Here is a 21,561-nt window from a genome sequence, read left to right on the forward strand (position 1 = left end):
GAATGATGGGCGTTTTTCAGGCAGAGTTTTAATGCTAGGTCACCTGCGCACAGTTTCGGGGCCGGTTTGATTTTATAAAGGGAAAAATGCATATGTATGGTGTGCGCCAAGTTTCTAAATATTAGTATTTTTTTTACATGCAGTCTTCAAAAATGGCGCATGCCATTCGAACAGTCATTCTACTTGGATTTCCAACTCGGGAACTCGGGCCTCTTTCTAGAGCTCCGACTTTCCGACGTGAAAATCACTGACACCATGATTTGGTTTTTACCTCGGCATCAGTTATTCAACGTCGCCATGACATCGCCTACAAGTGTGATCGGAGAGAAACCGTCTTAGCCCATCTTGTTCATATTGTACTGTCTTTGATGGCACAATTCCATATGACATCACATCCTGTTCATAGAAAGTTTTTTCACACGACGTCCGGGAGTGGTCAAAATATCCGCATTTGCGGCTGGTAAGTGAATCTTGTCCTCTACTTCAGCGTTCCCATGGTGTATACCGGATAACAGCCAAGAAATACAACAAACGCATTACGAGGTGAGACGTTTGCTATCTCTATGCACTTTTGTAGAAGTATGTTCAAGTGGAAATCGATATCAGAAAGCGGGTTTTGATTGATATTTTATCTTGGTCAAACATACCGAAGTTTGCGCTAACGTCTTTTGATTGACAGATTCTCATCCAATATTCGGTTGACCACAGCGTTCTAATTTGTATATATCCAATCGAGAGCTGCTCCTTGAGAGAAAGTGGCGGGTCTAGAAAAGTAGCAGGAAGAAAGTATCAGAAGTCTAAAATCAAATTAAAAATCTATTTTGATTTTGGCAGGGGTGCAATTTTCACTGGGGAGAGGGGAGACATGACAGTTTTATCTTTGGAATGTGATACAAAACACGGCAACGGTATAATGTCCCCCCCCCAAACATAAGTTGTGCCAAAGTTGGATTTTGGGGCAGTAGTTAGGGCACTTAAAAGGGGTATGCATTTAGCTGCATTGTATTTAAAATAACTTTTGGCTATGGGGAAGTTCTGGTCTTATAGTTCCCGAGAACAGTGTTTTATTATGCTTTTAGTTTCTGTTTTGGAATTGACAATAAGGCCTATTACATTGTGGGAAAGTTTTCTCTGGTCTTGTAGGAATACATTGTTTTCTATAATTTAAATAATTCATATTTGGATCCTCATTACATTTTGCAGCAGCTACACTAGACATGATGCCTTCATTCAGTTGATGACATGAGGTTCTCACACACTTTTCTTCTTCTGCTTTCCACTCTTGTTGTATGCTTGATTTATACATCCATTTCATGATCTACTGATATCATTCCTTCAGATTATTTTAACTATGGTCCTTGCTATCTGGGGTCCTTGGGATGTCTCTACTCCATAAAAATGTTAAATGTTGCTCCATAAAAATGTTAAATGTTGGGGGGGTGTTCAGCAAACAAAGACACGCTTCAACAGAGGACAAACATACACTTTTTTTACGTAGCGACTGCATAGCGAGTTGGAGGCTCATTTAAAAACTGCTCTCCACACTCAACTCTGTGGAGGAGGTACTTGGCTAGGCACATGTTTGCTTCATTTCCCAACCTATTGGCTGTGAAGGTGTGTACTGAATGTGCAGTAGGCTAGGCCTACATCATTTTGCCCTAGAAGGCTGCCACACCACTACTGAACTCATTAATGAAATTATAGGGGTCAGCCTATGTTTCAGTCAGCTGCCATTTTGAGATGGGCTGTTTTGTCAACCTTTTAGGTCCATTTGGATTTGTTTTGATATTAGATGTACATGCATATACAAAACCCTGCCTTCTTTTTCTGGACACTTTTTTGCAACTTTTAAAAGATGTTTTAATGTGTTTTATTGGCTAATTTACATGTTTGTGTCCAACTGTAGGAAGTTCTGGTGGAGGCGGTTTCTGTTAGTATAGTAGCTGCAGACAGTGTCCAAATCCAAAGATGTCTACCGGAAAGAGTAAGAACCAGAGCTCTCTGGTGCTGCACAAGGTGATCATGGTGGGAAGTGGCGGTGTCGGCAAGTCAGCCCTCACTCTGCAGTTCATGTATGATGAGGTAAGCGCGATAAGTCTGGTCCTTACCAGACTCTGTACATTGCTCCCTTTGTAGAATGTGGTCTGGACGCCCAGGCTAAAGAGAGACTTGGGCAAGCCACCACTCAAACCTCCAATACTGCTTTTCCATTGAAAAGAGTTTACGATTCTGTAAATAAAATAATTCCCTTCCTCACTCCTTCCCTCCTCCTAGTTTGTGGAGGATTACGAGCCCACCAAGGCAGACAGCTACAGGAAGAAGGTGGTGCTGGATGGAGAGGAGGTCCAGATTGACATCCTGGACACAGCTGGACAGGAGGACTATGCTGCCATCAGAGACAACTACTTCCGGAGCGGAGAGGGCTTCCTGCTAGTCTTCTCCATCACCGAACATGAGTCGTTCACCGCCACCTCAGAGTTCCGGTACGTCCACTCTGATAGGCCGATTTATAGTACATCAAACGCATGATCAACTGACAAATAACAGGCTATGCCTTACCCATGTACAATATAGGGCCAGGACCACATGACCAGGACATATTCTGGCTATATACTTGTATATAGTTAGAACATTTAGTGCTTTATATAAACTTTAAGCCATTCAGGAACATTCACTGTCTTCTTGATAAGCAACTCCAGTATAGATTTGGCCTTGTTTTAAGTTATTGTCCTGCTAAAAGGTGAATTCATCTCCCAGTGTTTGGTGGAAAGCAGACTGAACCAGGTTTTCCTCTAGGCTTTTGCCTGTGCTTAGCTCCATTCCATGTATTTCTTTAATCCTGAACAACCCCTTAATGTTACAAGCATACCCATTAAAATGATGCAGCCACCACTATGCTTGAAAATGGTACTCCGTAATGTGTTGTATTGGATTTGCCCCAAATATGACACTTTGTATTCAGGACAAAATGTGTATTGCTTTGCCACATTCTTTGTAGTATTACTTTAGTGCCTTGTTGCAAACAGAATGCATGTTTTGGAATATTTGTATTCTGTACAGGCTTCCTTCTATTCACCCTGGCCGTTGGTTGATTCAGTGTTTGAAATTCACTGCTTGACTTAGTGATCTTACAGATAATTGTATGTGTGGGGTATAGAGATGAGGTAGTCATTCAGAAATCCCGTTAAACACTATTGCACACAGTGAGTCCATGCAAATTATTTTGGGACTTGTTAAGCACATGTTTACTCCTGAACTTAGACTTGCCATAACAAAGGGATTGAGTCTATAAGTATTCCACACTTTTCAGCTTTTCATTGAATTAATTTGTTAATTTCTAAAAACAATTCCACTTTGACATTTAGGGGGTATTGTGTGTAGGCCAGTGACATTAAATCTCAATTAAATAAATGTTCAATTCAGGCTGTAAGTCAAGTGGTGTGAATACCGTAAAGATGTGTTTTTGGTAACGTAATCACAAGGCAATAAATGTGTTAATATTAGTTGGCAGGCGTCTTTACGTCAACATTGTGTTTTGATGTATTTCTGATACTTTTCCCCATCTGTTTATCCAGAAATCAAAGCCTTTACTTATGCCATAAAATAAAAAAGTATACCCTAAGCTTTCATTTGACACCTCATTTGATATGCTCCTATGTATTTCATGTTGGTGCTCGTGGGTCTTTTTAGATGTAAATGCCCAGAACTAAAAATACAGCTCCACACTGCTAATTACACCCCAACAGTGTTTAGATCTAACTGGTTCTTCATCAGGACTAATGTATTGTACGGGTCTTCCTAGGGAGCAGATTATGCGGGTGAAAGCAGAGAACGATACCATCCCTCTGTTGGTGGTGGGGAACAAGTCTGATCTGGAGGACCGCAGGCAGGTGTCGTTGGATGAGGTCCGGGCCAAGGCAGAGGAGTGGGGGGTGCAGTACGTGGAGACCTCAGCCAAGACACGAGCCAACGTTGACAAGGTATGTAACCAAACTTAAACATATGGTGCACTTCGCTACAGTAGGACTAGAAACAATACACCATGTAATTTCTTACTTAGGATTTCTACATTTTTAGATGGGGAATGGGGGGGGGATTAGGTTATAAAAATGTTTCAAGACATGGGATACCAGAAACGACAAGCAAGCATGATTTAAAAACAACCTTTACAGTAAATCAACTTTCAATGTAACTATATGGCTGAAATAATAACTGTCCATTCTTTTCAGGTGTTCTTTGATCTTATGAGGGAGGTGCGAAAAAAGAAAATGTCAGAGAGTAAAGACAAGGGTGGAAAAGAAGGCAAGATCAAGAAGGCTTTCAAATGTTGTCTGCTTTGATCTAGACCAAACCTTTCAGTCAGACACACAGAGCCAAACCAGACCAGGGCCTCCGCAGCACAGTGGCATTAGTCCGGGACATGTTCATTAGGACATACTGTAGCAAAATGTTTTGAAACCTTTTGCAATGGGGGGGGGGTGCGCGTTTCTTATTGGACAATATTTTATGTCTCCCTTTGGAGCATTTTCTTCAGTTTCTTGCCTACGGAACACAACCCAGATCTACAGATCCTTCCCACTGAACTGAGCTTTCTGCCTTTAACACACGCATATCAAATCCATGTACAATACCCCTCACATTGTGGCAGTCAGAGGGGTGGCCTTATCACTAACCTATGTTAGTTATGCAAACCATCCTTTGTGCCACTGTTGGGGACGGGTCCAGAGGGGACTGTTTAGATGAAGTGCCTCAACATTGATCGTGTTTATATAGGTTATGATCGCAGACAATCACTCTCGCGCACACTACTTAAATATGGCCTTGGTTTGATACTCACTTGTAGGAATAAGTAGCCTCATCACCAAGATAAATTGGCTATGCTGTTTGATGTCTTACTGTTTGCATTGCAATCAATTTTATATTCCTACTTTCACTACTACACTATTTTTTTTAAAAATGTTTTTTTAATTTATGGTCCACTGCATGAAAATCAGTCAGATTATTAAGTCACTTTATTCATAATCCAACATATTATCCACATGTACAATCCAACATGTACTATATCCACATGATATATAGAACCAGTCAAAAGTTTGGACACACCTACTCATTCAAGGGTTTTTCTTTATTTTTAATATTTTCTACATTGTAGAATAATAGTGAAGACATCAAAACTATGAAATGACACATTCAATCATGTAGTAACCAAATAAGTGTTAAACAAATCCAAATATATTTTAGATTCTTCAAAGTAGCCACCCTTTGCCTTGATGACAGCTTTGCACACTCTTGGCATTCTCTCGACCATCTTCACCTGGAATGCTTTTCCAACAGTCTTGAAGGAGTTTCCACATGCTGAGCACTTGTTGGCTGCTTTTCCTTCACTCTGCGGTCCAATTTATCCCAAACCATCTCAATTGAGTTGAAGTTGGGGGATTATGGAGGCCTGGTTATGTGATGCAGCACTCATCACTCTCCTTGGTGTAATAGTTCTTACACAGCCTGGAGGTGTGTTGGGTCATTGCCCTGTTGAAAAACAAATGATAGTCCCACTAAGCGCAAACCAGATGGGATGGTGTGGTAGCCATGCTGGTTAAGTGTGTCTTGAATTTTAAATACATCAGACAGTGTCACATCACACCACCACCTCCATGCTTCACGGTGGGAACCACATATGTGAAGATCATCCGTTCACCTACTCGGCGTCTTACAAAGACGCGGCGGTTGGAACCTAAAATCTCAAAGTTGGACTCATCAGACCAAAGGACAGATTTCCACCGGTCTAATGTCCATTGCTCGTGTTTCTTGGCCCAAGCAAATCTCTTCTTCTTATTGGTGTCCTTTAGTAGTGGTTTCTTTACAGCAATTTGACCATGAAGGCCTGATTCATGCAGTCTCCTCTGAACAGTTGATGTTGAGATGTCTGTTACTTGAACTCTGAGAAGGACTCATTAAGAAGGAAAGAAATTCCACAAATAAACTTTTAAACAAGGCACACCTGTTAATTGAAATGCATTTACCTCATGCAGCTTTTTTTGGTTACTATTATTTCCTAGTTTTGATGTCTTCATTATTATTCTACAATGTAGTAAATAGTAAAAATAAAGAAACCCTGAAATGAGTAGGTGTCAACTTTTGACTGGTACTTTTTTTTGTGAACACGTTGACTGCACTTTTTCTCCACAAAAATGTCAATGTTTCAGTGTTGCCTTTCTAATTCTACACTTGAAACTGAAGCATTAAACTAAATTACTGTTTGTATGCACACTTATTATGGGTTATATTCAACTGTTTTTGTGTTGCCAAATAAAGTTGTTCTCTTTTGTAATGAATTTGCAGTGGGCTCAGTGTTTTAAAGTAGCCCCTATACATCCTAAATTTAAATGGAATTTACCTCAACCCTGCTGTCCAACTTCTGGGTCTGTCATCTCCTGAGTGTCTGTCTTATCAGTTGCCAGTCATTCAAGGTCAGGCGCTGTTCAAAATGTGCTTGAAAAGAGTGTGGTAAGGAATTATGGCCTTGTCAGATGTTGCTGGTGTGGTTTGACTAGTGCCTTTGTGTTTGAAGGCAGCAGAGCACCAAAAGGTTTTATGTTTATGAGTGTTGTAAAACACCATTCCAGTGCTGTTCAACTTGACTTTGAATTAATGGACGACAGAGGCCTTATGTGGCCTTCAGTCTGTTAACACTGTTGCAAAGCAGCAGGACAGGGTCATATCCATTAGTGCATATTGTAGCAAACCATTTTTGCTGCATTAAACTAAAGCCTCTCTTATTGGACAAGTCTAGGTAGTTCCTCCCTGTTTTCTTCCGTTTGGTGCTTAATGAATACGATCCAGGTCAGCCTTAGATCCAGTAGCACACGGATGGCATGTCCCATTGACGGCTGGCTAACCTCTTCCCACGACCCAAGTACATCCTATCTCACTGACACTCTACAACACCTATGGCCTGAGAAACCTCAACTAGTTCTGAAGACCCTTCTAGCTTGGCAAGAGAGCCTCTACTGACTCAAGTCATTCAGTCACTCAACACAGCATAAGAGACAAGCCACATCTTCATCAGACCTATAGCCTCTGTAGATGTCAGGATTTTTCCAATATAATGTCCTGCGGTCAGAGAGGAATACAATACATCTTTGCTGTAGCCTAGTTGAGTTGTTTGCCTCAGGATCATCAGCCATAGCAGTCTGAAACTGAACACTAGGTGGAGGCAGAGTCTTGATAGAAAGGCAAGAATCATTTTTGTTTCCTTCTGCTGAACATGGACAACTAGGCCTGCCTCAACAGTAGAGAGGGGGGTGCTGAGCGTGTGACTGATACAGCCTGACTCCACTCCTTCCAGCTGACTGCCCTAATCTGACCTGGCTATTAGTGTTACTGTGTACATACTATTGTCACATCATAGAAAAGACTGTATACAGTAGATTCACTGATTCAGTGGTTGTTGATTCTATGGTGGTTGTTGCTGCAGTGTTGAATCTAGAATGGTGAATGTGGAAAGGCAAATGAGGCAGTGTTGGTGCTGGGTACATATTCACAGTCAAGGCATAGAAAGAAAGGACCATGTCAACAAAAAAATACAGGAGAAATTAGACTTTACTTACAGTACATTGGCACTTCACTGACATGATATGGCTCCTATTTACAACAAAAACACAGAGCATGTCGCAGACCAGGCAGAGCCCATTGAGACACAATTGAGAATCTGATATTTACCTGCATTTACAAGCACAGTAGTATGAAAAATATTTCACCTCAAAAGTCAAATTGTACATCCCTTACGTTTTCGAGCAACTAAAAGACTGATATGGATACATTCAATTTCTGTACAGCTTCACCACAAACATTACATTTGTACATCGTCCTGATTGATCTTGAAATATATTTCACTACTTCACAGATGAAGCTTATATTTACATCACAGTTGTGCAGAATGTTGTACTATTACTAAGTGATGATGACGATGATCAGGTAGAAAAGCATTGCGCATTATAAACCAAACATATGATCAAGGTTTCCCTTGAAAAAGAGGTGTTGGACCTTGAATGGGACGACCTGGTAAAATAAACATTCCAGTGCCTCAGTCTATTTCATGGTGAAGTGATAGACACTGTCTAAGTCCCAAATGGCTCCCTATCTAGTGCACAACTTTGGGCCAGAGCCCAGTCAAAAGTAGTGCACTACATAGGGAATAGGGTGCCATTTGGGACGCAGAGGGTGAGCGATCTGATTGGGCCAAAGTTCCCCACCGCACAACAGCTTTTGTAAACACACAGACTTTCAGTAGATACACATCCTTTTTAAATCACAAAACTAACTCACGAACCATTGTAAACATTGTCAGCGAGGTACTGCGTAAACCCACTGCAGAAGTATCAGCAACATGTTTGACCAAGCCAACCAAGCCAGCTTTCTGATTTCAAAATCACAATCACATCTATTGATTCAAACAGAAATCATGGGAAGAAAACCACTATGTGGGTTTCAATTGTCAAAAAAACAACAGTATTAATGGTGATGAATTAATCTGTTTGTCATTGTACAGAGCTTCATGTTGCCCGTCCCAACTCTTCCCGCTCCCACTGGACTTAAGGAGAGGACTTTTACACAGCATACATCTATTGCAATGCTTTCCCATAACAATACTTTCTAAATCCAGAAGAACTTTACAGTGGAAAAGTTTTGAACTTTTCTGTTCTTATAAAAATAACTTTGTCTCACATTATTTTAATTTCATTAAGCATTCATTTATAACATAGTACATTTACACTAGTTACATTACACAAATCTAGATGGCACCATATAGCTTACATGTCCTATAGTGGTGTCTATATCCAACAAAAATTGATACAATTATATACAATTCCAAAATAATTTTGGGGGGGGTCTAATCATGCATAGCAGCAAATATGCTACACGTTCAGTTGAAAAGTGCTGTCCATTCCCAAGAAGCAAAAAGGGTCTCTTAGAAAAAATATCAGAAGCAAATCTATAGCTTGAGCCTGGTTAATTTGAAAACATTTCTTTTTACTCACAAGGCTAAAAACCTATTGGTCCTGAAAGCTCAGTCTTTTTATGTAATGTATGTACCGTCTGTATGTACTGTACACCAACAGCCTAAAATCCTGATGTACAGTACCATGGTACCAAAACCCACAATACTCTTATTCAGAGAGCTCTGAATACCTCATATTCAATTTCAAAATCTGATGCAATGACACTTGATAAACCACCTAGGTACTGTACCAACCCAATCCAGCATGGCAAGATCATTCTGTTACAAGCAATAACAAAACCAGCATAAAAATACTACCCAGATTTGGGCTAGTCGTATAGTATCTTGGAGAGACCGATGTAACATCACATGATGAGCCATCTTGAATCAAAGTTGAATAGCTGCCTCAAAAAAAAAAAAAAACAGCAACAACACCACCACGTAGTGCCGAGCTCAATGACAGGTAATCAGCTAATGAGATGGTAAAGGAGGCGGGATGCCTCTCCTAACCAGTGGAGGCTGCTGAGTGGAGGACGGCTCATAACAACGACTGGAATAGAGTCAACGGAATGGTATCAAACATGTGGTTTTCCATGTGGTGGATACCATGCCAGTGACTGCACTCCAGCCATTATTATGAGCCGTCCTCCCCTCAGCAGCATCCATTGCACCTAACCTAACCTACCCTGCCTTTACCTTGGTTTGGAACACCTTCACAAAGGACTTGGAGCTGTAATAACTTGCACGGGAGATGATTCCAATCTGCAGACTAATAAAAATAAAAGCTCAAAAAGGTACCCATCTGATCGAAACAATCAGACAACCTATAGCCTCAAATGAGGGGAATAACGAGATGATGAGTAGTACCATAGAGTAGAAGTCAGAGCGCTTTACCAGGACCTTACATAGAGGGTCAACCCACTTCTGAACGGATCTTCAGTTGACGACGAATAGTTTTTGACTTAAAAAAGAAAATTGACTCTTAAGTCTATGGAGTAATCAAGGACAGAAAGACTAGTCTGTGAAGAAACCACTGATATGACACTTGGTGATGGCGCACTGACGGGCTGAAAACAAATGTCAGTCCACTTTCCATTGAGTTGTCCTGTTCATTATGAAGGTTTGTCTGAAAGTAATGACACTACAGCAATATAATCCGACCCAGCTACTGTTCTGTTTCTCACTTCTCTCTTGATCCGGCACACTTGCTTACATCCCAAATTCCAGTTGATCATCGTAACTTCTGCTCTTTTTTTTCTTCTTTCGTTAATTCTCCAAAGTATCACGTTTTGTCGTCATAAAGTGCAACAGTGCAACAGTGCTTTGTTTCCCCTCCCAGGCCAGTTTGAGTGGTTGTCGGTAGTTGTCTCCATGGTTGTGACTAGTTTCTCTTGCCAGACTCAAGATGTGGGAAGAAACTATTGTGACTGAGACAATGGGAGACAGACAGACAGGCTGTGGAAGAAGAGGGTGGTGCTTAGGCCCATGCAGCCGTATGTCAGTCAATCAGTTAGTCAGTCAGTCAGTCCCAGGAGGTCTAAAGCCGACTCTGTCTCTGTCTCTACCTCTGGCTTTGTGGGTGTCAGGGGCTCTACGGGTGTCAGGGGCTTTGTGGGTGTCAGGGGCTCTAAGGTCGTCAAGGGCTTTGTGGGTGTCAGGGGCTCTACGGGTGTCAGGGGCTCTAAGGTTGTCAAGGGCTTTGTAGGCGTCAGAGACTCTATGGGTGTCAGGGGCTTTGTGGGTGTCAGGGGCTCTAAGGTCGTCAAGGGCTTTGTGGGTGTCAGGGGCTCTACGGGTGTCAGGGGCTTTGTGGGTGTCAGGGGCTCTAAGGTCGTCAAGGGCTTTGTAGACGTCAGAGACTCTACGGGTGTCAGGGGCTTTGTGGGTGTCAGGGGCTCTAAGGTCGTCAAGGGCTTTGTAGGCGTCAGAGACTCTACAGGTGTCAGGGGCTTTGTGGGTGTCAGGGGCTCTAAGGTCGTCAAGGGCTTTGTAGGCGTCAGAGACTCTACGGGTGTCAGGGCTTTGTGGGTGTCAGGGGCTCTAAGGTCGTCAAGGGCTTTGTAGACGTCAGAGACTCTACGGGTGTCAGGGGCTTTGTGGGTGTCAGGGGGTGTCTCTAAGGTCGTCAAGGGCTTTGTAGACGTCAGAGACTCTACAGGTGTCAGGGGCTTTGTGGGTGTCAGGGGCTCTAAGGTCGTCAAGGGCTTTGTAGGCGTCAGAGACTCTATGGGTGTCAGGAGCTTTGTGGGCGTCAGGGGTTTGACCAGCTCCTCCTCGTACACCTTGAGGATCGCCTCACAGACAAACCTGTACTGGCTCTGGAAGCAAACAGAGCAAAGAGACCGAGGTTAAATAAGAGTGAACAGTACTGATGACACCAACGACATAGAGTAACTAGATTCAGCCTAAACAGCAGAAACATAGCTTAGGCCAACACATTCCTCTCTTGATAGATGCGCTAGAATTATACACAAAAATCTAAATTTGTTAGTATTTTTTTCCAGACCTCAAATTGTCTTCGGATGTGATTTAGGCATTGACATGAATTTCTGTTGTTTGTCTATGAATAATTGTAATATTGACAGTTAAAAACGGAAGAAAAAAATTCACAGAGAAAACGAAATTCAGACCCCGTAGAATTTTTCATGTACCAGTATATTACCAGGTATATTGACAGATAATCCATAAACTCAGCAAAAAAAGAAACGTCCTCTCACTGTCAACTGCGTTTATTTTCAGCAAACTTTTTTTTCAGTAAATATTTGTATGAACATAACAAGATTCAACAACTGAGACTGAACAAGTTCCACAGACATGTGACTAACAGAAATTGAATAATGTGTCCCTGAACAAAGGGGGATGGTCAAAATCAAAAGTAACAGTCAGTATCTGGTGTGGCCACCAGCTGCATTAAGTACTGCAGTGCATCTCCTCCTCATGGACTGCACTAGATTTGCCAGTTCTTGCTGTGAGATGTTACCCCACTCTTCCACCAAGGCACCTGCAAGCTCCCGGACATTTCTGGGGGGAATGGCCCTAGCCCTCACCCTCCGATCCAACAGGTCCCAGACATGCTCAATGGGATTGAGATCCGGGCTCTTCGCTGGCCATGGCAGAACACTGACGTTCCTGTCCTGCAGGAAATCACGCACAGAACGAGCAGTATGGCTGGTGGCATTGTCATGCTGGATGGTCATGTCAGGATGAGCCTGCAGGAAGGGTACCACATGAGGGAGGAGGATGTCTTCCCTGTAACGCACAGCGTGGAGATTGCTTGCAATGGCAACAAGCTCAGTCCGATGATGCTGTGACACACCACGCACCAGACTATGACGGACCCTCCACCAAATCGATCCCGCTCCAGAGTACAGGCCTTGGTGTAACGCTCATTCCTTCGACGATAAACGCGAATCCGACCATCACCTCTGGTGAGACAAAACCGCGACTTGTCAGTGAAGAGCAGTTTTTGCCAGTCCTGTCTGGTCCAGCGACGGGTTTGTGCCTATAGGCGACATTGTTGCCAGTGATGTCTGGTGAGAACCTGCCTTACAACAGGCCTACAAGCCCTCAGTCCAGCCTCTCTCAGCCTATTGCGGACAGTCTGAGCACTGATGGAGGGATTGTGCGTTCCTGGTGTAACTCAGGCAGTTGTTGTTGCCATCCTGTACCTGTCCCGCAGGTGTGATGTTCAGATGTATTGATCCTGTGCAGGTGTTGTTACACGTGGTCTGCCACTGCGAGGACGATCAGCTGTCCGCCTTGTCTCCCTGTAGCGCTGTCTTAGGCGTCTCACAGTACGGGCATTGCAATTTATTGCCATGTTATTTGGATTTTTACGAATTATCTTTGAAAGACAGGGTCCTGAAAAAGGGACGTTTCTTTTTTTGCTGAGTTTATCTTGTACACCAAGGACCTGGGGAATAGTTGCATGGTAGAGAAGAATGTGCCTATTTGAAAGCTATAAAATAAAAAATGTGTAGCTCGCGACATGTCAATTCTTTTAAAAGTAGCTCTCATGCTAGAAAAGTTTGGAGACCCCTGGTCTAAGCCAACCCCGTCTGTTTTGCCCCATAGTTGCGCATGTGTCGGCTTTGTTGCTAAACAACCATCCCGTCTATTGCGGTAAGAGCCTCCGCTCTTCTCTTAGTCTCATTTATATGCATCACAGATCAGATTACCGGGGTCTGGATCATCATGGCCCTCTGGTCTCTCATTGTCCTCACGATATCCAACGGATACACGGGCTGATTGCACTCAATCAAACACATGGCTGTTTCCATGGTGATGAGCACCCCAGTCCGACCAATCCCAGCGCTGCACAGAGACACAGAGGACGAGGTGAGTGAGATGAGGCTGAAGATGGCAGCAATGACAGAAGAGGATTCAAATCCTCATTCCCTCGACTTACACCGTCATCCATCACTGTTGCTACAACAACATGCAAAGTGTCTTAACGTCTGATTCGAAGAAAAAGGGAACCTGTTTGTCTTTAAGTCAGGTTATGAGGCAGATGTACAAAGGCTTATATTCTTCAAAGATGTTGCGTAAAATGCCTTAGACCTACTTCAAAGCTGTTTCAACAGCGATATGGCTTACAGATGTTAGTTGAGGGGATAAGAGCTTACTTGTTAGTGTATGCAGTGTTTTGCGTAACCTTACCTGCAGTGTACTATCACCGGCTCCTCCTTGCCCTCCCTCTTTGTGCGGACCAGACTGACAAAGTCCAGGAAGTCAGTGTAGTCGTCTGGAACACCGTGGTCAGGCCAGGCCATGTACTGAATCTGAGTCAGGGGCCTGCTCTCTTCACTCTGAATATAATCAATCACTCAATCAATCAAATGTAAGATTATGTTTTTATACTTTTTCATACAGTTTTCACCAAGTGCAAGAAGTAATCGCGGTTAACCAAGAAATAAAATCTCAAGTCATTTTGGTCAGATGCTCGATGTTTACGTAGTCTGTCCACGAGAGACGATATAAGAAATGGTCCTTACCTCCAGGTGTGTGAGAGTTATCTCTCTGACAAGAAATGCTGATTTCTCTTCTTCTGTCACACAGGAGACCTGGAAGTCCCCATGGGTAGCGATGGCACCAGAGTTGGGCCAATACTGATGACACTTCACCTGGGAATGAAACAAAAAGATCATTGGAGATAAGAGGAAGAATAGTTTGTCTATTGTCTTTGTGGGGATTGGAAACGTCTTTCATTTTCACCTCAAACGTTATCACAAGAAATTTCAAAACGAGACCACAAGCATTGGGAAGGGGCTGAAATGGAGAGAGCGAGCACCGGTTGGGGATGTGACATACCCGTCCTCTCTCCACCTGCGTGGTGAGCATGACCACCATGTTGGAGCCCTGTTCCCAAGTCATCCTCCAGAAGTCAGAGCAGGTGGCGGGCAGCGGGCCCTGGCACGCGATGTAGCGGTTTACAGCACTGGCCGCTGGGATCACCATCTATGGGTCAGGAGAATGGCATGGGTTGGCAAATATACACATATGTATAGCTGCATATTGGCAAATTCATATATGTAAGCATAATCCATGTTTCAGTCTATGTACACACACTTTAAGAAGTGAGTATCTATCAAGCAAAGTTAGTCTGTCTCTTTCCGGGTGGTGTTTTTGTCTGTGTGAGATATTCATTACCTAGGTCGAAGGAAGGCGTCCGGTCTTGGTAATAAAATCTAAGATTGTGGCGTATATATCAAAGAGTGTTGAGTATCAAGAAAAGAAGAAGGCCCTCACATTGATGTAATTTGCATTAATATAGTCCCCATCCTCGCCCTTCAGAATAACCCTGGTTGCATCATCTGAGACAGCAGATACAGGAAGAGAGAGAAAAGGGTGGCAGGTGAGACAGAGGGCATTTACTTACATCATTGTATGAGGAAGTACAGCATATGCGACAGAAGAGGTCAGTTCTGATGGTTCAGTATACTCACATGGCGAAATGTCTCGATATCGATTTTTGGAAATGTTCTGAGGTAATTTGGCACATGACATTGTCAATCCAGGCCTTTTCCGGTAGAGTTGCTGAGAAACATCGCAACAAAAAACAATGGTTAATATTTGTCATAAATTAACTGAAGTTCAGACCGGGCCTTGACATGAGCTTGGTTTCTACGTTACACTAAACCACATTCTCACTGATAACCCATCAGTGGAACACAAACAGGAAATGTTTAAGACAGTGTGGAACAATAACAGGAAGCAATAGACTTTCAATATTTCCTTTCATCTCTCTATTTTACTCTCTTCCATCGCTCTCTTTCTGGTAAATGACTTAGACGCTATCTGATCAGTCTTAGCCATGTGCAATGTGAAATACTTTCTACAACCAGTGGAAACTTTGAATAACCAACTGTATTTAATAATATCAAAGTGGACTTGGAGCAGTTTAGAGTCACAGAGGGGCCATGGGGCCACAGAGGTAATGCTAGTTATTTGGCCCATGTGAACAACAAGCATATTACTATAGTTATGATGAGTGGACTAACATCACACCACAGATAGAGCAAGGAACCAGATGTTACACTGGATGTATAAATCTGAAGCATCCAGTTGAAATAATATGGTGAGGAGAGGAAGCCTGGTGGCCAGCAGTGGGAGAATATGGAGTGAGATTCTGTAGATTTTCTCATCGAAGAAGAATTTGATCTCCATAGTTTTCTGTTCCCAAAACAAGAATCTGTTTATGGAAGGGCTAAGTTTGTGAACTTTACCCTTTTGCCAACGTTTTCAAAAATTGCATTGTTTAAAAGTGCAAAGGCAAATTTAGTTATTACACATGAGCACTTCACAGAGTAGGTGTTCCCCAGTGGAATTATGCAAATACATGCTAAAATGCACCAATAGGATCTCACTAGCTCGTGCTTGTCTTTGCCCACCTCCTTGCTTGTTCTACCCACTATGCTTAATTTGCTCCCAATGGAGCAATCTTGGGTTAGTTATAAAAATCTTTGATCAAACTGTGCCTGTATGGACCCAGTACTCGCAGGTTGGCATATAATTATAATATCATTTGGTGGGTGCTTATATTTGTCCTATTTGATGTGTTTTCTTGCATATCCCAACTCCCTCTGATGCACCCCTCGGAGAGTGAGGTCACGACCAGGGTCTGCCATTGTCAACGGCGACCCCAGAGCAATTAGGGTTAAGTGCCTTGCTCATTGGCACATCAACAGGTTTTTCACTTTGTCGCTCTAACCACTAGGCTACCTGCAACCCCCATTAATTAAATCTCTTATTGGGATGACTTATGTATTGGAGGCAGGTCTGTGGGGAAGTCACCGACAAAGTCATAAAACCTGATTTTAAACCTAACGTTACCTACAAAAAAATATATACAATAATGCCACACTACTAACCTTATACCTAACCTTTTTTAAAACTTTTTTTTTTTTTTTTACAATATAGCCAATTCTGACTGCAACTGGCCCATCTGGCCAATCGCTCAGCTCTGCCTCCAGGACAAGATTCATCCCAATAAACACCAACCATCCAGGTACTCAAGCCCTCCTTAAGCTAAACATAAACTATATTTTCTAGTATACGTGGACTAACATCAAACTGTTGCTGTACGGCCCCAGTGCTCAAGCCTTCTTTCAGCTGTAGTATGGAGTCTCTCCAGCAGGATGGGTGGTGGTCTGGCTGGGGCTGGTCCTGAGGCTGGTCCTGGGGAGCCCTCTCTGGGGAGTACTGGTAGTTAGACTCCGTATCTCCATCCTCCAGCTTCTCCTCCTCCACCAGGTCATACATGGCTGGAGGAACGACAGGAAGGATGACAGCGTGATTGAACATTGCACATCCATTGCAGGTGACAGGCGCTCAGACAAACTAAGCAACGACGACAGCAGAACAGAGAAAAGGGAACGGCGAAAAGGCAGCCAAATGAAAAACGTCCCTCCTAAGTCATTACACTGTCCGACTGATGCTCTGCCTTAAAGCTGAGATCCGCATTAGGCGAGACAGTGCTACTGGCTGCCCCTAGGCGTATTTGTTGTCGTTTCGGTTTTGAAAAGGAGATGAGGGTCCAGAAACGTAATAAAAATAAATCGTAGAACACACTGCTGCTCTATCACGCGTGTCTGAGGGAATGAAACAGTGCTTGTTGTTTGAAGTAATGTCTTTGTTGTTGTAATATCCAACACGGACGTGGCCGTTTCACTGCAAAGGATTCCAGCTTTAATCAAACCAATGCCTATAATATAGGGGATCTGTATTGATCTAATACAGGACAAGCAAAGTATGGTCCCTCACTCCCTCTTGTTTCAGGGACAGGCAAGCTTATAGTCCCTCACTCCCTCTTGTTTCAGGGACAGGCTAGCTATGGTCCCTCACTCCCTCTTGTTTCAGGGACAGGCAAGCTATGGTCCCACTCCCTCTTGTTTCAGGGACAGGCAAGCTCCCTCTTGTTTCAGGGACAGGCAAGCTATGGTCCCTCACTCCCTCTTGTTTCAGGGACAGGGACAGGCAGCTATGGTCCCTTACTCCCTCTTGTTTCAGGGACAGGCAAGCTATGGTCCCTCACTCCAGGGACTCTTGTTTCAGGGACAGGCAAGCTATGGTCCCACTCCCTCTTGTTTCAGGGACAGGCAAGCTCCCTCTCCCTCTTGTTTCAGGGACAGGCAAGCTATGGTCCCTCACTCCCTCTTGTTTCAGGGACAGGCAAGGGACTATAGTCCCTCACTCCCTCTTGTTTCAGGGACAGGCAAGCTATGGTCCCTCACTCCCTCTTGTTTCAGGGACAGGCAAGCTATGGTCCCTCACTCCTCTTGTTTCAGGGACAGGCAAGCAAGCTCCCTCACTCCCTCTTGTTTCAGGGACAGGCAAGCTATGGTCCCTCACTCCCTCTTGTTTCTTGTCCCTTCAGGGACAGGCAAGCTATGGTCCCTCAGGGACTCCCTCTTGTTTCAGGGACAGGCAAGCTATGGTCCCTCACTCCCTCTTGTTTCAGGGACAGGCAAGCTATGGTCCCTCACTCCCTCTTGTTTCAGGGACAGGCAAGCTATGGTCCCTCACTCCCTCTTGTTTCAGGGACAGGCAAGCTATGGTCCCTCACTCCTCTCTTGTTTCAGGGACAGGCAAGCTATGGTCCCTCACTCCCTCTTGTTTCAGGGACAGGCAAGCTATGGTCCCTCACTCCCTCTTGTTTCAGGGACAGGCAAGCTATGGTCCCACTCCCTCTTGTTTCAGGGACAGGCAAGCTCCCTCTCCCTCTTGTTTCAGGGACAGGCAAGCTATGGTCCCTCCCTCTTGTTTCAGGGACAGGCAAGCCCCTCTTGTTTCAGGGACAGGCAAGCTATGGTCCCTCACTCCCTCTTGTTTCAGGGACAGGCAAGCTATGGTCCCTCACTCCCTCTTGTTTCAGGGACAGGCTAGCTATGGTCCCTCACTCCCTCTTGTTTCAGGGACAGGCTAGCTATGGTCCCTCACTCCCTCTTGTTTCAGGGACAGGCAAGCTATGGTCCCTCACTCCCTCTTGTTTCAGGGACAGGCAAGCTATGGTTTTACAAACCCTGCTGTAAAACAATCGAATAATAATACGTGCCATTTAGCAAAAGATTTTATCCAAAGTGACTTACAGTCATGCGTGCATCATGTCTTTTTTTATGTATGGGTGGTCCTGGGAATTAAACCCACTATCCTGGCGTTGCCATGCTCTACCAACTGAGCTACAGAGGACCGCAAAGGATCATAAATGACCATAAAGGACCACAAGGCCTGTTATAGGGCTGTTCTGTTCTCTCCTCACCGTTGGGTCTGACCAGCAGGTTCAGCTCTCCTGAGTCGCTCTCCTCACAGCTGGCCTTGATGAACATGACCACCTGGTCGTGGGTGTGCTCTGAGATGTCCTGACCGTTGATCAGGACAACCTGGTCCCCCTCGTTCAGCCGGGGAACACACAGGTCAGCCTGGGGAGGGCATTAAAACAGAATAGAACAGTGTGTTTTTCATGATTCATTACCTGTGAAGGTCATTTGAGAAGTTCAGGGGTTTGACAGTGACGGTGGCCCAGGTAGTAGGACACGTACCGCTGTTCCCGGGGCCACTCGGGACACGATCACAGGCATCTTCTGGTCCAGCCCACCCTTCACATTGAATCCAAATCGTCCTTGTTCATCGGGGCACATTTTAATGAACACCAGATTGTCATGAGGAAGCACTCCATTGGGCTGTGAGAGTGAGAAGAAACACAGAGCACAAAACACATTTGTAGTCAAACGAAATGACAGCGTGCGCGCGTGTGCGTCTGTGCGCGCGTAGGTCTCTCTCCTACCATAGTCTTGTCTTCTGACAGAGGCGTGTCGTACAGCTCATTGATGTGGTTGTCCAACTCCTGCTGAGAGTGGGACTGGGACTGGCTGGACAGAGGCCTCCTGGTCTGCTTAGGGGGAAGAGCGGGCGGCTGGCCGTCGACAGCCGAGTCTGGTGACCTGGACACAGACAAATCCAAATGAGTCCTTGCGGCAAAATTCGAATACAGAATATATATTCAAACCTCAACCCAGTGCTGGCTTTATTGAGAACAAGTCAATAAATACAGAAATGAAGCGTGTTATCGCGTGTGCTTTCCCCTTTCTGAGGGTTATATATGAACCTGGAAACACACACGCTTAGTCGAGAGCTCTCTGACTCAACATTAACTACACAGTGGAAACTGCAATGTTCCAGAGCTTAACCTCTCAATGGAATATGGTCCTTTCACCTGACCCTATTTCTCAGAAGGCAATGATCATCTTCTGTGTCCACTGAATCATTACAGGGCTCAGTCAGAGCAGAGGGTTTTCTCAGTTCATAGGAACTCTTCCCCCTATTTCCTAACATTGCTCAGTGCTATAGCCTCAACCAGTGGACGAGAACAGCATACTAGCCCCTTGGAGAGGCGCTGTGTGTCCTACCAGGATATTACCCTCAGCTTGAGAGCATCCATGTTGTCTAGCCTGCTGTCTGCCTCGGAGCAGCCCTGAGCTGACCCTGGTGGAGTTTAACTGGTTGGGACAGCACTCACCAAAACAAACAGCGTCTAGCGCTATGGACTCCTCAAAGGGAGTCTACACAGAGATACACAGAGGACCACAGAGAGCGATAAGGTCAAAAACGACAGGCACAGGTACACTGAGGAACTGCCTATCCAAAGAAAGAGGGAAACAGCGAGCGAGAGAGAGAGGAGAGAAAAAAACGATCCAAGTCGAAACAAACACGTCAAACCACTTCAAAGAATTCTGCTCTTTCAGAGAATGTGTCATGATCCTTCACAAGAGTGAAAGAGAAACGGGGTAATGGCATATTTCCTTGATGTTATGAGAAGATTTGCAATGGTTCAGCCCACTCTGTCTGTGTTATTAACATAACAAGCATTCACCATTGTGATGTGCCTGCAGCCCCAACCTACTGCTGCAGCTCTTTGGCTTCGGCCTGCCTGCCAAGCACCGACCTCATTATGGACGCTTAAATGACAGCCATGAAAGAGGCCTATTTTGTAGTCGTCAGGCAGCCGGAGCTTGCTACAGCCCCGGGGTATTTGCATAATAAAAACAAATGGTTTGTAAAGACATAGAAATTAGAAGGCGGTGTGTGTGTGTGTGTGTATTTACGGTATGAGGACATTCAACCCGATCAAGTCTCGATGAAAGAGATGCTCATGGCCTGGTTTTTTTTTGTTTGAAAATTCAAAAGGCACATCTGAGCTGATCTTTGTTGCAGGTGCATGGTAACAGTTGAATAAGATGAGGAAAAAGAAGAAACATGGACACCGCTCTTGATAGTATCACTGCTCTTTAATAAGCTTTAGGTATCGGCCTCAACGCTCTGACGGAGGCCTCGAGGCCGATACCTAAAGCTTATTAAAAGAGCAGTGATACGGTGTCCATGTTTCGTCTTTTCTCTGATGTTTTGGTTTGAAATGACCTCAGGGCTGTGTGTGCGTGGGCGTGTGTGGCAGACAGACTTACGGGGTAGAATCCAGGCTGATGGAGTTGGCCTGGGTTGAGGAGGCCGACTTGTGATTGGTGAAGGTCGGGCAGGGCGAGGCATGGTCGTAGTAGATCACATGATCCAGCAGGTGTCCCACGGAGGACGGCCGCAGGCGCTCTTGTGCAAACTTGGAGTTCCTGCTAAAGACAAGAGGACAGAGGAGGAGGGAGGGTCATGTAAGGTACCCGAGTGTACTGTCATCCAAGGTTATTTAGAGTTACTTGACATCGCTCCTCCTCCTCAGCAGTAGGTTACATCTTTAGCCCAATTTCCTTAACCCCCGTCTCCCCGAAGTTTGCACTTGTTCAGTCCCGCTCATGGATTTGACACTAAGGAATGTACTGTTTGCTTACACTACAGGTTAGGGCTACTCACTGGTTGGGGGTGCCTGGTGGGGAGCGTGTGGGGAGGCTCTGGGTCTCCAGGCGGTCGTCAGACAGAGAGGCTCTGGAGTTCCGGCTGACTGACTCCCAGTCCATCCCTCCACCCATCGGCCTCCTCACCAAGGGCTTACTGGGAGACCTGATGGGTTGATGATATGGAGGTCATTGTTATTGATAGTTTGGATTGCAGCAGGTAACATG

At 44.5% G+C, this 21,561-nt stretch overlaps 2 protein-coding genes across 3 annotated transcripts in view; one reads left to right on the plus strand and one right to left on the minus strand.

Moving 5' to 3' along the window:
* Positions 1–398: 398 nt before the first annotated feature.
* Positions 399–6,332, plus strand: LOC112266531 (ras-related protein ralB-B). Its single transcript, XM_024444088.2, has 5 exons — positions 399–543; positions 1,907–2,082; positions 2,275–2,483; positions 3,803–3,980; positions 4,230–6,332. Exons 2-5 carry the CDS (start codon positions 1,969–1,971, stop codon positions 4,338–4,340), a joined length of 612 nt encoding a protein of 203 aa, XP_024299856.2. The 5' UTR covers positions 399–543; positions 1,907–1,968; the 3' UTR covers positions 4,341–6,332.
* Positions 6,333–7,581: 1,249 nt separating this feature from the next.
* The window catches only part of LOC112266532 (tyrosine-protein phosphatase non-receptor type 4), a 38,440-nt gene continuing 24,460 nt past the window's right edge, over positions 7,582–21,561 (minus strand). Inside the window, exons 14-26 of one of the 2 annotated variants that reach the window (XM_024444090.2) lie at positions 21,353–21,499; positions 20,956–21,114; positions 19,281–19,437; positions 19,036–19,176; positions 18,756–18,915; positions 16,565–16,761; positions 14,944–15,034; positions 14,747–14,811; positions 14,309–14,455; positions 13,993–14,121; positions 13,658–13,806; positions 13,177–13,312; positions 7,582–11,316 (exon numbers count right to left, since the gene is read on the minus strand). In XM_024444090.2, coding sequence (XP_024299858.2) covers positions 10,513–11,316; positions 13,177–13,312; positions 13,658–13,806; positions 13,993–14,121; positions 14,309–14,455; positions 14,747–14,811; positions 14,944–15,034; positions 16,565–16,761; positions 18,756–18,915; positions 19,036–19,176; positions 19,281–19,437; positions 20,956–21,114; positions 21,353–21,499 — 2,482 coding nt within the window. In that variant the 3' untranslated portion in view covers positions 7,582–10,512. Of the gene's footprint in view, positions 11,317–13,176; positions 13,313–13,657; positions 13,807–13,992; positions 14,122–14,308; positions 14,456–14,746; positions 14,812–14,943; positions 15,035–16,564; positions 16,762–18,755; positions 18,916–19,035; positions 19,177–19,280; positions 19,438–20,955; positions 21,118–21,352; positions 21,500–21,561 lie in introns of both variants that reach the window. The other variant, XM_024444089.2, reaches the window with a different exon arrangement.

The sequence above is a fragment of the Oncorhynchus tshawytscha genome, linkage group LG14, assembly GCF_018296145.1.
Source record: "Oncorhynchus tshawytscha isolate Ot180627B linkage group LG14, Otsh_v2.0, whole genome shotgun sequence".
NCBI lineage: Eukaryota > Metazoa > Chordata > Actinopteri > Salmoniformes > Salmonidae > Oncorhynchus > Oncorhynchus tshawytscha.